The sequence below is a fragment of the Mus caroli genome, chromosome 2 (genome assembly GCF_900094665.2).
Source record: "Mus caroli chromosome 2, CAROLI_EIJ_v1.1, whole genome shotgun sequence".
NCBI classification, from domain to species: Eukaryota; Metazoa; Chordata; class Mammalia; order Rodentia; family Muridae; genus Mus; species Mus caroli.
In genome coordinates, this window is record NC_034571.1 from 79,686,042 (window position 1) to 79,702,925 (window position 16,884).

The 16,884-nt window shown below is 39.4% G+C and overlaps 1 protein-coding gene across 1 annotated transcript in view; it reads right to left on the bottom strand.

The window, feature by feature from the left end:
• LOC110289969 (fatty acid desaturase 2-like protein FADS2P1) overlaps window positions 1-14,102 on the bottom strand; it is a 38,207-nt gene extending 24,105 nt beyond the window's left edge. The window contains exons 1-2 of the mRNA XM_021156410.1: window positions 13,507-14,102; window positions 2,537-2,647 (exon numbers count right to left, since the gene is read on the bottom strand). Of these exons, the coding sequence (XP_021012069.1) occupies window positions 2,537-2,647; window positions 13,507-13,845 (450 nt within the window). The 5' untranslated portion in view covers window positions 13,846-14,102. The remainder of the gene's footprint in view (window positions 1-2,536; window positions 2,648-13,506) is intronic.
• Between the last annotated feature and the right edge of the window lie 2,782 nt (window positions 14,103-16,884).

Here is a 16,884-nt window from a genome sequence, read left to right on the forward strand (position 1 = left end):
ATAAATGAAGCAGTCTTTGTTCCCATAGAACTTATCTTAGCAAGGCTTCAAATATGAAATAAAGTCATGTCTAAGTTGTCTGGCATGATGAATTAAATGCTCAGAAACATAAAGGTTGTATTGGATGAAATGCTATAAATTCCATTGCTTTATTCTGGGAATAAAATATTATATTTCATTATATGCATATAGAATTATAAAAAGTAAAGAAAATATCTTCGCAAGAAAAATATGAGTTTTGAAATGTGCAGAATCTGCTTATTTAGAGATGAATAAACAAGTCACAGCTCATGCTGGCAAAGATATGGAATAAGGGGAACACTTCTCCATTACTGGTTAAAGTGTAAACTTGTACAGCCAGTAGGGAAATCAGTGTGGCATTTCCTCAGGAAGATGGGAATTGATCTGCCTTACAATCCATCTATACCATTTTTGGTATATATGCCCAAAGGATACTTCATTCTATCATAGAGACACTTGGTTATCCATGTTCATTGCTGTACTATTCATAATAACCAAAAGTTGGAAACATTCTAGATGCCCTTCAACAGAAGAGTGGATGAATAAAATGTGGTACATTTACACAATGAAGCATTATACTGCTGTTAAAAAAAATAACATCATGAAATTTACAGACAAATGGATGGAACTAGAGAAAATTATCCTGAGAGAGATAACTCAAACCCAGAAAAATAAATATGCTAAGTATTTACTTATATTAGTCAGTGATAACCAAACTACAATCTACAGAACTACTGAAGGTAGGCATAGAGTAAACGTTTAGAAGAACATATAGATATTATCAGGAAAGGGAAATAGAATATATAATTATGGATTGATGGGCATAGAGCTGGAACAGAGAGATCAAGAGAGGAGAGGAAAGGGGGTTGTGGGAGGGAATATGGGAAGATACAGCTAAAATTAAGGGGCATTTTAGGGGTAGTATGGATATCAATATATGAAGTTGTCAAATAATGGGAGAAAAGAGTCCCAACTGGCCATCTCTTGCCATAAATTAAAGTTTCTAATACCAAAATTGGGTTACTGGATAAAGGGGTCCAATGGAATCCCAAGGTTCTTATAACCTAGGTTCTTGCCAAGACAATAGGTTACTCTCTACAAACTGACAGCAAGGACTCGTTGCTGAAGACAACACCTCCATAACTCATTGATCGTGGAGAGGTTGACCTTCATCCCTACATACTACCATCATTGGTATAGGAAGGTTCTCTGAACACTACCAAATGTAAACACCCAGCTAGTCAAAAAACTTATGATCTATAATACTGCCCTGCCTGCAAAATATGCTAGAGTAGTGGTGGCACAAACATTGTGAGTAACCAAGCAATGTCTGATTTGACTTAAGGCCCCCACCACAAGATGGAACCCATATGCAATACTGCTTCAGTGGTCAAGAATCACAGGCAATATATCCCAGAGACCCAGAGTAAAACTAAATAAATAATACTGATCTAAAATAAAAACAAAAGTATAAAAATTAGTGATAAAATGACTCCTAATGATATTCTGCTATACTCAGATTAGTGCCTTGTTCAGCCATCACCAGAGAATCTTCTTCCTCCTTGAGATGGGAACAAATATAGAGACTTATAGCTGAATATTACCACAGAGAATGAGAAAGGCCTTGGAACACTTAGCCCTAAATAAGATGTTTATACCAAATTACTCCCCTCAGAACTCAGGGAAGCATGAGGAAGCAAAGTCAGACAGTGTTCCAGAGCCAGAGGAGATTGAGGATATCAAGAAAACAATGCCCTGTAGAAGCTCACATGAACTTACAGAGACTGAAGAGGGGTCTGCACAAGATCTGCACCAGGCTCTCTGCATATACATTATTGTTTCTAATTTAGTATTTTATGGGACTTTTGAGTGTGGGAATGAGTGTATCTCTGGTCTATGTGCCTTTTCTTGGGCTGTTTTCCTTCTATTAGTTTGTCTTGTCCAATTTCCCGTGATGGTTTTCATTCTGTCTTATTATATTTTGTTATATTTTATTATAATCTCTGAGAATCCTTACAGAGACAGACAGGGATCATATCATGATGAGAGAGGGGTTGGGAATAATAGAGGGAGGGAACTTCAATCAGGAGATATTTTGTGAAAGAATCAATCCTCAGTAGATGGAGAAAAAAAAGAACCTGCACTTCATGCAGTTTCACTTACTTTTAGTTATCCCTAACTAAAATAGAAGAAAATTCCAGAATTTATAATTTGTGCATTGTTCTGAGCATAGTGATGGAATATCCTGCTACTCTGCTCCACCCTTTCTTTCACCTGAATTGCCCCTTCATCCTGGATATACTACATTTTACCCAGTTAGTTAGCAGCCATTCTGATAGTCATAAATACTCTCCTACTGCTCATATTATCCAGTATTTTAGGCCTCTAGTTGGGGAAAAGTCTTAGGGTGGACACCTTGAAGACAATAAGGATATACTCTAGTAATATTCAGTGTTCTTGGGGAACAGCCTTACCCCAATCCTTCTACGTTCTTCGATCCTGAAGCTGTACTTACATTTTTGTTTTTCTCCTGGCTTGGTTCTTCTGGAGAAAGTTCTCCAATGAGTAGTGGCTTAAGATACAGCTTCACAATGCTCAGATCCAGGTGCATGGCCCTGACAGCATCCTGTAAAGCATAGATACTTGTTAGAAGCATGTAAAAGATGTGTTTATTCTCACCCATGCTCCTTCCTTGCCCATCCTGGTCCTAAACTGGCGACAGCACAGACCTTCCCTCAGAGAATTTGCTTATAATACCATGCTGATGCTTTAAGGTGAGGCACCAACTTTATTTTTGAGATGCTTCTACAAGGGTCTAGGGCAGACACTGTCGAGGAACAGGTAATTCCTAGAACATTGATTACATCATTGTTTCTTTTTATTAAGCATTGAAAAGAAGAGTTCCTTTAGTTAATTAGCCATGGTGAGTCTTTTTAAAGTCCATATCAAGTTTCATGTGAAAGTTTCTTAAACTATGTAAGGCATGCAGTCAACAAGACTCTACGCAAATTACATTTTCTATTGAGGGTTCCCTTTAGGCTCTTGACTAAGTTTCAGAAGAATGAGGCCTCTTCAATTAGTTATTCCAGAGAACAGTAGATTGAATTTGAGAGCAACATCTTAAAATAAAGATATGAATGATTGGAGGAGTACAGTCCTTGAGCCATGGGCTGTATACTCTCAGCTTTATTCATCATCGAAGGACTCTCATCACGCCATAGAAATGATGTTGCTAAGTAGTAATTCCACATCACTGCAGGACGGTGGAGTTCTTATATCCTGTGTATGTTTGCAAGTAAATGGCTCTTTCCTCCCAAGTGCTTTTATAATTTTTTTTTGGGGGGGTTGGATTTTACAAGATGGGGATTATTAGCTTTCTGCTGTTATGACATTGAGGTTGGAGTGATTAAAACTGAATAAAAATAACAAATGTTCTGCCTGGAATATATACTCAAGGATCGGGTACAAATGTGGAGCAATGGCTTTGCACAGTACTGGTTGTAAAACGAGGACTCTGGAGCCATTCCTACACTTCAGATCTGGTTTTGCTGTTTACTGCTGTGCAAGTGTGAGCCTTTTGTGTTCTTGCCTTATATGAATCCTATATTTTCTTCTTTAAATTGAAGTGACAGTTGACACTCAATTCAGAACTCAGTATAAGGTTTGAATGGATTAATTAGGATGCTGATTGGTGCATACTAACTATATGGTACTTTTAAAAGGAGATTTATTTTTATCACTACTTATGTTTATGGGTATGTATGTATATGTACATATGAGTGTGAGAGCCTGCAATGGTGAATGGAGCATGAGATCTCCTGGAGCTGGAGTTACAGGCTGTTGTAAACTGCTGCTCATGGGTGCTACGAACTGGGTTCTATAAAAATAACAGGTACTTATAACCACTGAACCATTTTCTTAGGCTTCATTCTATAGTACTTGTTAACCATCTTTTTATGTTTGTTCAGTGATAAGAACTCAACCTTCTCTTCAATGTGGCAATTCAGGCTTTTATTTATATATTCTAACCATCAGTAGGCTCTGATTATACAAATGAATATACTGAACCCTGGATTTTTAGTGCCATGGAAGTTTGCATAAGCCTTCATGTGAGAAGGTACATATATGATGAATTAGAAGTATGCAGTAATATCAAGTTTGTAGATTGACTTCACCAAAGGGTCCATAGATAGAATGCTAGAATCCTCCTGGGCTCTATGTTCATTTTACTCTGCACACTTCTCAAGATAACTTTGAACAACAATGGGCTACATTTTTTCAAAGGTGTTTTACATTTTTTTACATTCTGTGATACTAAAGTTTAGCTCTCTTAACCAGGCAAATAATTATTCATTGGTTAAGGGAGTGATTTATGTGTCTCATGATAATCTATACTGATTAAATCATCCACCTGCTGTTTTTCAGCAGGTTAGAATGGGATAGCATACTGGCGGATCAAGTGTCAGCGTACAGATGACCATAATAAGTTTCAGAATATTTAGTAGACCTTACAATAAAGTGATCTAGCATGATTTTAAGTTGTGTTGATAACCTACTCTTCTGGGTTCCTTGCCACTTTTGAGCCTGAGGAATGATCTGAAGTCTGGGCTCTGGGGACTGACACTGAGGAGCCACAGAATATTGCAGAACAGTAAGTATGACGATTTGTGGAGCTCTTTGCATCATAATATTGAGGAAGTAGAACAAAGGAGTTCATTTAATCTTAAAGTACTCAATGCTTTTCTAATAGAATCCATATACTAAATTGTGAAATCCCTGCTTGAAAGCTAGTAAAAACAGGTTCTGTTACCCACATTCTTGGGCAAGCATGCTCTTGCTGAAGGGCGTGGAGTAAAGAGAAGGAAGAAGTCTGGGAATGCCAGTATATACAGAATTCACTCTATGTACAAGGACCATACAGGCTCATAGCTACCAGCTTATTCCTGTGAAGAGTTATTGCTTTTATTGTACAGAGAGACATCGCGTTTTCCTACATACTACATGGAGAACAGCAGAGCTAATGTTTGACCTTGGAGCTAAATAGAGGAATGACACCATAAAGTTCTACCCCAGCCATCAATATCTATAATCCTTTTCCTGAGAGACATGCTGCTAGATAATCTTGAGATAATATTAAAATCAGTCTGTATCTTCTGGACAAATGGTGATGGGTTCCCTACTGTAGGCAGTCTCATGAAGCACTTTGCTGCTGACTTCAATTTGCCTCCTTAGGCTAACCCTTTGTGGAATTCACTACTGGAACCTTGTATTGAGTAAAATTCTCCACCTTTATAGAACTGAATGGTTACAGATTTTATACTCTTCCCTTCAGTTCCTCCTTCCAGTTTTCTCTACACAAAGGTCTTTCTTAGAATTTGTTACCAATATTAGATATTTTCCATCCTTTGCACATGGAGGAAAGTTGTTCGCGAATACCCCCTGCAATCTCATAACACACACACACACACACACACACACACACACATTTATTTGTTTATTTAATGAGTATTGGGACACATGCATAGATGTTAGAGGACAGACTTTGGGAACCAGTCCTCTCCTTGCACTATGGGGTTCATTCATCACAAGGCTCAAATTCAGGCCCTCATGGCTGGCAGCAAATTGTCTTTACCTATTGAGCCATCTCATAGACTATAAAGCCTTTTTGTATTGTACTGAACCTTGCTTCTTTAGTGAGCTTCTGAAACTAAGACTGTTTACTAGTTATCAATTAATGTAGACCTAACATCTACCACTGTGCCTAGAATACAATGTGCAGTGAATACACCCCTGATGAGTAAGGAAAATATGAAAAACAGGTGGGCAGAGCAGTTCTGCATGAGGTGTCAGAATGACTGAAGCATGAATAATATGCTGCTCCCATTTTCCCTGCACTCTTTTTGACTCCCTCTTCAATCATCTCTGCTCTTTAAGGTCACCATCAATTGCATAATATTGCAGTGCCTCTTGAAACCAATTATTTCCAAAATCATATCACATCATATCATATTGAATATTATTTTACTTTGGAATATTGTTTAGTGCTAGGTATCAAACCTGGACCCTAGCAGTTAGTCTGATAAGGGTTGAACTGTTCCAAAAGATGATGATTAACAGACAAACACAAACTCATGAGGCACCAGTAGGATCAATATCACAAAAAAAGACATGTGGGATGTGGCTTTTCCCACACATGAGCTCACAAATTTATAAGTCCATACTGGGAAGTGGAGCCAAGAGGTTATTGTTGGATATATAGTGAATTACAGGTAGCCTGGAATACATAAGACCACTTGTTTTTACATTCCCTTGAGTAATCCCACCCCATTTTTTTTCAGAACTTGTATGCTTCTAGGTTGTGGCTAGCACAAGAATCCTGAGATCCAAATGTAGGGTGAGTTGTAAGTAGACTGAGTTATGGGGAGAATGCATCTTTGTCCTTGCCTTGGGAGAGAGAAGCAGCGTGAGAGGGTGCCCACATGAGCTTTCAGGTGGCTATATCTCCACCAGAGTCCCACTGGAAGGCCTTCATTTGCTACTTTCAGGTGAATTCCAGCCTTTTCTCTCTATTGCCATTCCTCTTTCTCTCACCTCCTCCCTCTCCCTCTATCCTTTCATTCTCCTACCTTACAAACTTTTCTTTTGATATTCTAATAATGGGCACCGGGGTGGCTTACTGAGGTGCCCACATCAATTAAGATTGGCATCCTCCTTGTTTATCTGGCTACCCATCAAACATTAAATCATGTCTCCATAGTGTTACTCCCACTCATCTTCTCTTTCCAGCTTTGTTGTTCATTCTCTATTTGGACTTTCAACATGTTTCTGGGACTCCATCTTGGTTCCCTTCCTTTTGACTGTCTTTTCTACATTTGATCTAAGCCAAAAGGCCGAGAAGCAATTGACTGTCTTTTCTTAGTTTCTTAGTTAATTGCCAGGCTGACCTCTCAGAGTGGCAACATCTTTCTATGTTCCATTCTCTCTTCTTTATGTTTTTGTAATTAACTTTTTTACTAGCAGATGGTAATTATACATAACAATCAGTTTCATTATGGCATTACCATATACATACAATTTCTATATATGTTATTATGAATATATAATTTTAATTACAGTTATCCCTTGTTCTTCTCACACTCTAGAAGATTCCCTTCCTCTTCCCTCCTGTCTTTCTGTCTTTTTATTCCTTCTCCCTTTTCTCTTTCATTTGATGACCTAAAGAATTTCATTAGGGTTGCTTATATTATCCAGAGTGAGAGATTATTTATAGGAGCATGGATTCCTTAAACATGGCTACACTACTGAAGAAAAGATTTCTCTCTATCGCTAGGACTGTTAACTTCCTATGGATACTCAGGAAGGGTGAGGTCTCCTGTGCCCCTCTCTCTTAGCTGCCATGGTCTATTTTCATCTCCTAGAACCTGGAATGTCTTTTGTCTGTTTTTCTCAGCCATCAGTCAAGTGTGCACTTTGGCCAGTATTATGCTAAGCAGAGGAAGTGGATGGCCATGATGCTTGGATACGTAGTCATGACATAGTCACATATGTTCACCTTGTTTTCTCACACTGTCTTCTCTTTGCCCTAGCTTTGCCTCTGGCAGCTGAGCTCATCCCAGTCCATATGGTTTCTTTCTTTTGCAGTTGTACATGGTGTGTTTTCTCCCTAAGCATCCTCTAAAGTGTTGAGGAAGACTCATTCTATGCTTTCATTGGCCATCTCTTCCTTGTTTTTTCCACATTCAATATAAGAAAAGACTTGACAGAATGTGTTATATTGTGTGTGTGTGTGTGTGTGTGCTCATGTGAGCGTGTGTGCACATGTATATGGAGACTGGAGGTTGTAGTCAGGCATCTTCTCAGTCACTCTCTCCCTTATTCTTAGAGATACTGTTTATCCCTGAATAGTGCCTCTCCCTTCCTTGGAGCTCATTAATTCTTCTATGCTAGCTGGCCAGAGGCAATGTTCAGGAATCTACCTGTGTCTACACTGATAGTAAAGAATATCCTTTAATTTAAAGGTCTCCAGTACTGGGACCACATACATGATGCAGTGCCCAGCATTTTAAGAGAGTGCTGAGGATTCACATTCAAGCCCTCATGCTTGAATGGCGTCTTAGGGTTTTACTGCTGTGAACAGACACCATAACCAATTATAATGTCTTCTTAAAAAAAAAAAACAAAACAACCTTTAATTGGGACTGACTTTCAGATTCAGAGGTTTAGTCTATTATCATCAAGGTGGGAGCATGGCAGGCATGATGCAGGCAGAGCTAAGAGTTCTACATCTTCATCCAAAGGCTGCTAGTGGAAGACTGACTTCCAGGCAATTAGGGTGAGGGTCTTAAGCCCACACCCACAGTGACACATTTATTCCAACCAGGTCACACCTATTCCAACAAGGCCACATCTCCAAATAGTGCCACTCCCTGGTCCAAGAATATACAGACCATCACAAATGGCAAACACTTTTCTGACTTCAGCCCTGTCATTGCTTCTCCTAAGGTGTGATGTTGAGAGATTGCCCTGAACTTGCTCTCATTATTGCAAACATTGCAGCATCTATGTATCTACCATTATAATTGTAGCTAATTCCTTGGAACATACCAATGTCTAGTATAAAATGTATGGACAAGTATTTATTTGTATGTGTGTCTTATCATCAAAATTCTTAGAGATATTCATTCTAGAGACTGCAAAAATAATCTATCATTGTGAAATTAAATGATAATCTTTACAATAGTTTTAAACTTACTGGCTTTTCCTCAGTAAATTCATAAACATGGGAAGTCCTGAGCCCTAAACTCTGTTTATTGACACTCTTACATTAGCTCACAATTATATAGCTTGCAAGCAACCAAATAACAATGCATGCAGTAGCAGAAGCTTATGTGTGGATTTTGTTTTATTGGTTTATTAAACCACCATGGAGAGCATTAAAATCCATCTCAGGAGAATGAAGAGATGACAAAATACAAAACTGTCACAGTTGAATATTTAATTTCAACTGAGCACCATAAGGGGCATTTTCTTTGACCTCCATTGATTTTTTTATAACAAAAACCAAGATTAAAATATTATTATCTCCTTTAATTAATAAGAAATGAAGATTCCAAGAGCTTAAACAGTCTCCTCAGGACCTCCCCTATAAGTGTGGATCCCAGATCTCCGCTGAGTCTACTCCATTCTGAAATGTATAGTTTTAAACATTAGGCCAGATTCCTAACAAAGCTTTAAAAAGGCAAGTGACTGACCTCTGAGTCACTTACTCGAGTTGACCCTGTGGTATTTCTTCCATGTCTTAAGTACCCTATTCACCTTTTAGTAGGCCCAGAAAATAGTTTCTCTGTAACTAAGAGAAAGGTACGCTATCTGGGCAAGTGCAGTCATGAGTCTAGTATCTACTATGCAGAAATTATACTGTGGTCTTCAGTTGCCAGTCAGGAAAAATTGTGCTAATACCTCCTAAGCCATAAAGTGAGCGTTTGTCCTTGGGCCTTTGGGCTTGGTGTTCTGATCCCAATTAAATGGTACAAACTATAATCAGAATTTCTGTGCTGAGAATAAACTTTTTGAGAGTAATAATCACACTTGGAGGATATGGATGCTATAATTTGCTGAACCTTAATGTCTTCAATTATACACCATACTATGCTTGCATTCATTCCATTTACCATAGTTCAGACAGGCAGACAATGGTATTCTTTTGTAGATCATGGAATTGAAACTCTGGGCATTTCAATAGTTTCCCTAAATTCACGCAACAAATCCCAGTACATGTGTTCTTGGTCCTCTGAGTAGCCGGGGAGAATTAGAATTTCCTTGCTTCCCATGTCTCTCTCCTACCATTCTTGAGCCACCTTCCTTTAGAGAACTTTCTATTTGAATGCTTTTGGATTTATTTTTCTAAAATATGTGGTTGACCAAACATAGGATTTTCTTTCTTGATATGTCTCAATACTAATAAGGTGGCATCATCAAGGCTGGTGGCTTTGATGATATTAAGCATTTCTTCCTCAATGGCTAGGCTGGAAATGACCACTTCCTAACATCTGGGGTATTAAAAATCATATCAAAATTCAAATCTATCACCTGGGCTACTACAAACTGAGTGAGACAGTCAGCAATTTTCAATATGATTGAAAGCTCAAGTACTGGCCAACACATCTGTGAGGCAATTCTGTGATTTAACATAGAAAACCCTGACCCAGGCCAAGTGTGATGATGTATGCCTATAATCCCAGCATTCTGGTTTTTTAAAATCAATTATTTTATTTTATTTTATTTTTGAGACATGCTCTTACTGTATTGCCCTGTCTGGCCTAGAGACAAAGATTCAGATCAAGGGCATGCACCACCACACAGAGTATTACATTAGTATTCAATGTTCCCAAATCTGGCCTTCTAGGGCACCTGCGCTCACATGCACACTGACACATACAGATACACATAACTTAAGAAAAGTTTTTAAAAAATATAAGTCATGGACATAACTTACTTTCTTTTAATCTTTAAGGTTTTAGTTTTATGTGTATGTGTTTTGCCTGCATGTATGTGCCACATGTGTGCTGTACCTGTGGAAGCACTAAAGGACATCAGATTTGCTGGGACTACAGTTATAGATGGTTGTGAACCACCATCTGGGTACTGGGAATTAACTTCTGCCCTCTGGAAGAGCAGCCAGTTCTCTTAATCAGTGAGCCCATCTCTCCAGCTCCTCACATAACTTGTAATAGATGTGTTTTTTGTTAGATATTTTCTTTATTTATATTTCAAATGTTATCCCCTTTCCTGGTTTCCCCTCTGAAAATCCAATATCCCCTCCTCACTTCCCCTGCTCACCAACCCATTCACTCCATTCTCTACTACATATGCGACTAGAGCCATGGGTCCCTCCATGTTTACTCTTTGGTTGGTGGTTTAGTCTCTGAAAGCTCTGGGGGATACTGGTTGGTTCATATTGTTGTTCCTCCTATGGGGCTGCAAATCCCTTCAGCTCCTTGGGTCCTTTCTCTAGCTCTTCCATTGGGGATCCTGTGCTCAGGCCAATGGCTGGCTGAGAACATCCACCTCTGTATTTGCCAGGCATTGGTAGAACCTCTCAGGAGACAGCCATATCAGGCTCCTGACAGCAAGCACTTGGTGGCATACACCATAGTGTCTGGGTTTGGTGACTGTATATGGGATGGATCCCCAGGTGAGGCAGTCTCTGGATGGCCTTTCCTTCTGAAGGTGGAGGTCAAGAGGTCAGGGTCAGCTTGGCACACTGGAGATCTTGTTTCAGACAAACAAATAAAGCCATGTATTTCCTGTGTGCTGTAGGAACAAGGGGATGGATGGACTAGCTAGGCAGCTGTGGCTATTTTGTTTTTATGCTGTTGTCTTTTTGCCATTTGACATTTGTTCATTGTTCTTCTTTTATTTTCATATATACTCTGCTTGGCTCTGAGTGTGCTTTTCTGACACCTATGACACCTCCTCCTTAGCTGCTAAGTAAAGATTGAACATTATTTAAAAACCATATCAGGGGCTGGAGAGATGGATCAGCAGTTAAGAACACTGACTGCTCTTTCAGAGGTCCTGATTTCAATTCCTATCAACCACATGGTGGCTCACAACCATCTGTAATGGAATCTGATGCCCTCTTCTGGTGTGTCTAAAGATAGCTACAGTGTGTGTGTGCATGCGTGCGAATAACTGTATCAGAACTGAAGTAGTATAGATATGACCAGGCCTGAGTGGAAAGACATTCATCTGATTGACTGAAGATCAAGGGCTAGACAGTGAAGGGGGATGAAAAATTAGGGGAAAAAGGAGAGTTATGGGAAAGACATCAAATTTAAACTTTAAAATCCATCAGGTATCTACCAAAATACTATTTCTGGAACATACTATCTGCATACAGATGTTCTATGAGAAGAAACCAGTTGGAGAAATTCTTTGCTAGTTTGTGAAATAAAGGCAAAAACTATCAAGCCCCAGCTTAAATTCCTGTTTTGCCATATACAGATTTTCTGACTTGAGTTTGTACATGGGTTCTAGCTCTTTGTTTTTCTGTACTGTGACAGAAAAGAACACCTGCAGCGTGAGAGGAAGTGCATGATGCACACAATATTTAAAGAGGGATTAAAAAACTAGGATCATACTATAGGGCTTTGGCTGGCCTAGGACTCTCTGTTTACATTCAACTGACCTTGAACTCCCAGAGATATGTCTGTCTCTGCCTCTTGAGTGCTGAGGCTAAAGGTGTGCCTCACCACATCCAGATTAAAAACAGATTCTTAAATGCACTAAAGAGTCTGGCATACCTCCTTATCAAACACTTAGTGAAGTTTAAAATATTTTTCATTTGCATTACTTAACGTATTTAATGTGTGTGTGTGTGTGTGTGTGTGTATACTAATACATGTGGATGTCAGAAGACAACTTGCAGGAGTTGGTTCATCTCCTACCAGGTAGTCCCTGGAGGTTGAGCTCAGATTGCCAGGCTCTGTGGCACATGTCTTTACCTGCTGAGCTATATTCTGTCTCTAAGTTTTATTTTATTTTATTTTATTTTATTTTATTTTATTTTATTTTATTTTATTTTATTTTATTTTATTTTAAAGGACATGCAGATACACAGAACTTTATGGTTAAAACAAAGCAACCTGAAGACCAGCATTATCATGATCAATCCTTCTATGCACATGGCTTACCTCTTTGAGCATCAGGTACCTCAGCTGTGATGTGGGAATAACATGCACACCCCTGGCAAGAGTAACTAAGGTGGTGCCTTTGATCTCATCTGTGAGAATTGCATCACACTTGTCAAACTGCTTGAGCTACACTATGCAGGAGAAAACCGTGAACTCTCCAAGTCCTGGAAGTCCTTGGCTTTCACTATTATTCACAAACATTTGATGTACATGAAGTGAATTGTTTTCGGTAAATTCCTGTTTGAATTAACAACAGGACTTCCCCAGGTATTACTTATCTATTTATAACTTCTTGTTTATAGGACAGTTATTCTACTTTAAGGAGGATAAATAAAACACTAAAAAACAACAAAGAAAAAATCCACAGTGCAAAGTCACAATCTTCACCATAGACATTTGAATGTATCCCATATTGGACAGCTAGACCTTGAAGCCCCATCTGCTTTCAGTTTCTTGACAGATAGGAATCCTGAGAAATTGGTCTGGGAGGAGCCAGTGATAGTGGAGCTCAGGCATGCACATCATGTACGTCAGTGTTTTGGGGATGAAAGCTAAGACCTCAGGCACTCAGCAGCATTGGAGAAAGGCAAAGAATGGAGGGAGAGAGGGAAGGGAGGACAAGAAAGTGGGAGGGGATGGGAGAGGGGTCAGAAGAGAGGGAGGAAGGAAGGGAAACTCGCATACACACACACACACACACACAGAGAGAGAGAGAGAGAGAGAGAGAGAGAGAGAGAGAGAGAGAGAGAGAGAGAGAGAGAGAGAATAGTTAGCACGTCGATGTCCTTACCGTTGCATCTTCCCCAGCATAGTGGTTGAGAACCCGACGTCCACCTGGATGCTTGCCAGCCCAGTCAGTCACATTGTAAACCTTGCGATCAATCACCAGCCACTGGTCTGCTTCCTGACTGTGTCTCTGGATCTCCTGCCAGGTGTACAGATTGAGAGATTTCCCGAGCCTGTAGCCCTTGCGATTTGCCTCCTGCTTTTCATAGACCTCCACTTTCCCATTTGCTGTCGGATTCCCATTAGCTATCGGTTTCCCGTTTGCCTGATGTGTGTCATGGAGACACGGTCGACTTTTTCCAACAAGGCTCTCATTGTGCTCAAGCTTTTCCTCCAACTTCATTATTCCTGGATCCCTGAGATTATCTAAGTCGATGCCTAAACTTTCTAGTTCTATAATTGAGCCATAAAACTACTCCTTTCTTCTTATTTCATTCCACAGCAGTCCTGGTACTCAATTTAGCCTTTGACTAAATTGGCTCTTCAGAAACTGACAGTGAGCACCTGCCCAGCGTGCCCTGTTTTGGTCTGTAGTTAATCTTCTGCACTGAGGACAACTAGACTTCGTTTCTTTCTTCACCTCTCTCCTTGCTGGCTGTTACCTTAGCAGCATCTTCCTTCAGTATTAAATGTCCCAGAGTACAGAACCTGAGCCAATCACAGTCTGGATGGATTAGAGCCACCTCCCTCCCTCCACACCCTCTCTGGCTCACCCCCCCCCCCCCGCGCCATGGGAGGAGGGGCTAAGATCTGCTCTCTGATTTTTCTAGTGACTTCATGGTGGTGGGTTGGGTTTACCTGCTCTCTGAGACGCCTCCAAATGACAACCTTTAGATTTGTAAATTCAACATGAGAACAAAAGCTTTCAGAATTTCCTGGATGACTGGAGTCTGTTGCTTGGATTAGGGAAATGCTCTTTGGACAGCTGTCATTTTACCCAAAAGCTTTCAAGTAGGTTTAAAAAAATTTTTTTAAGTGTCATTTTCAAAAGCGTGAGTTGGGGAGCCTCCCCACCCTGTTACACCTCAGTTAAAATCTTTCTGAATCTGCAAACATTTCTAAAGGCTACCTGAGCAAACCATGCTTAGAGTCCTTGTCACATGTTTTATCTCTTAATCCTGTCATCCCTCTTTCCGGGGAAGCTTCTTAGTGCCCCATTTTCCAGCTTAGAAAACAAAGGACTGACAGTCCAGGAAGCATATCACCCTATCATAGCCACCCCGTGGGTGAATGAGAAGTAACCCAGAGCAAGCCAGATGTGTCCATGTCTAACTCCAGGTCTTTTTTCCTCTGCCCACAACTGGATTCTAGAAATGCAGCAACTAAATGAGATTGTTTGGAAGCAAAGCAGAAGAGATTCCCAAGTGATGGGAAGACTCTTAATTTTGAGAAAAGCAGTTGCACAAAATAACAGAAAGAACACAGGTTTGCGAGACTGAATTGATTCTTCAACACAGTTCAAAATTGTCATAAAAAGGTATTTATTCTACTGATATTTGCAGCTGCTAAAATTGGTCTCAGTGCTCAGCTCTAAGAGAGAAGAATGTATCTGTTTTGAACATTGAATACGATGTAAGTATTTTATTTTTATTTTTATTAATAATTATTTTATTTATTTACATCCCAATTGTTGTTCCCTCCCGGTCCCCTCTCACGCCCTCCTCTTCGCCTCTCCCAGGCATTTCCTCTTCCTGGAGGCATCAAGTCTCTGGATATAAGCATTTTTAAATCAAAGTTCACAGAATTTTTATTGGAAGGTTCTCATGACTGCAATACCATTAATGCAAAGGAAAAATATTAGACAAATTGTACTTTAAAGTAATTTTACTAAAAAACATCCAAGTTGTATTTACTGAATAACATGTGATAAGAAGGAAGTAGGTTATTGGCTCATTATCTTTGGAGGCTTGTGGCATTTCCCAAATTTTTACAAATAAATGGATGCAATTTTTATGATTTTGAAATGAAAAATTTACAAGAACCAAAGAAAATATGGCATAGGTTTGGATACTAGATAGAACCATATTTCATCTGTATCATTTATTAAGGGGTATCCCTTAAATGATGTCTATGCATTTTAGTTTTCCACCGATAAATGAAAGGAGAAGCATCTACCTCGTGACTTCATTAAACCAGCCTTCATGCTGTGCTATCACACGAACTCATCATTTCCATGATTTCTAAGTGGAGCTTTCCAACAAATGTGCCAGTGTGGACTATTTGTAGATCATATGGATAAATTTAGGAAAAGTCAAGGATTTTGGTAATAGGGTTGTCTGGAAACAACAGTCAGCCTAGCATTTTACTCGAGGCTGGTTCGCTTCTCTGAGGGAATAGGCTGGAATGTTTTATAAGCTGGAGAACGTGTTGTCTTTACCATATCATGCCAGGCAGACACACCACTTAGGAAAGTACCTCAAGACATAAACATATCCATCCTTCATACCCTCCTTACCTATCTGGGAGATTCAGAAGGGACTAGTATTAGGGGGTTTGTAGCAGCAACAGACCTCAGTAAAATTGCTGGGGAACAATTAAGTAAAAGCTTCATCGTGAAGGTACTCTTTAGGCTGATTCTGATTATAAAAAGATGGGTATAGCCCAAAGTTTTTTGTAAGGATAAGATCATGGGATATCAATCCTATAAAGAGATTTTTGAAAGCCACCATCTGTTGTCAGGAGAAGGTGAGTCAGTTGTTTTCAAATCTGCAAGAGAGCTGTGTATTGAGCAGCTTCTGTGATTAGCACTGTGGTAATCTTCAAAATCAACTGACTCTGACACCATCACTCAACAGGACATGGCTGAGCAATGCCAGGTACAGAAAAGTCTCAAACAATATCTCTGAGCTATTTGGGTTCAACCTTCATAATACCTGTGGCTCTCTCATCTCTGTAATCTTTGTTTTTATTTTTTGTTTATCTGGAGACAGGGTTGAATGCATCTCTAGCTGACCTTAGACTCCTTATGTAGCTAAGGATGGTCTTTAAGTTCTGATCATGCTTCCATCTTCTGGGAGCTAAAGTTACAGGCCTGTGTATGCTGCAGTCTCCTAGTATATGTGATGATAGGGTTTGAGCCCAGGGCCTTGTGCATTCGACATAATATCTCTACTAAATGAGCCACATCCTTATCCCTCTGCCCAGATCTCTTTAGAAGCATCAGAAAGTATTTTCCTGTCCATAAGAACATTCTCTAATTTACTGAAGGTTCTCCGATAACTTAAGAGTTTTCTATTTGCCATCTTAGAGTTGAGACATGAGCCACACTCTCATTTCTCTTTACAGAAAACTATTAAAAAAAGAATGAAACAAATTGAAACAAAACTTCATTTCTTGAGCTTCAACTTCTTTATAGAGCAACAGAGGATAAAAATCAAGAACT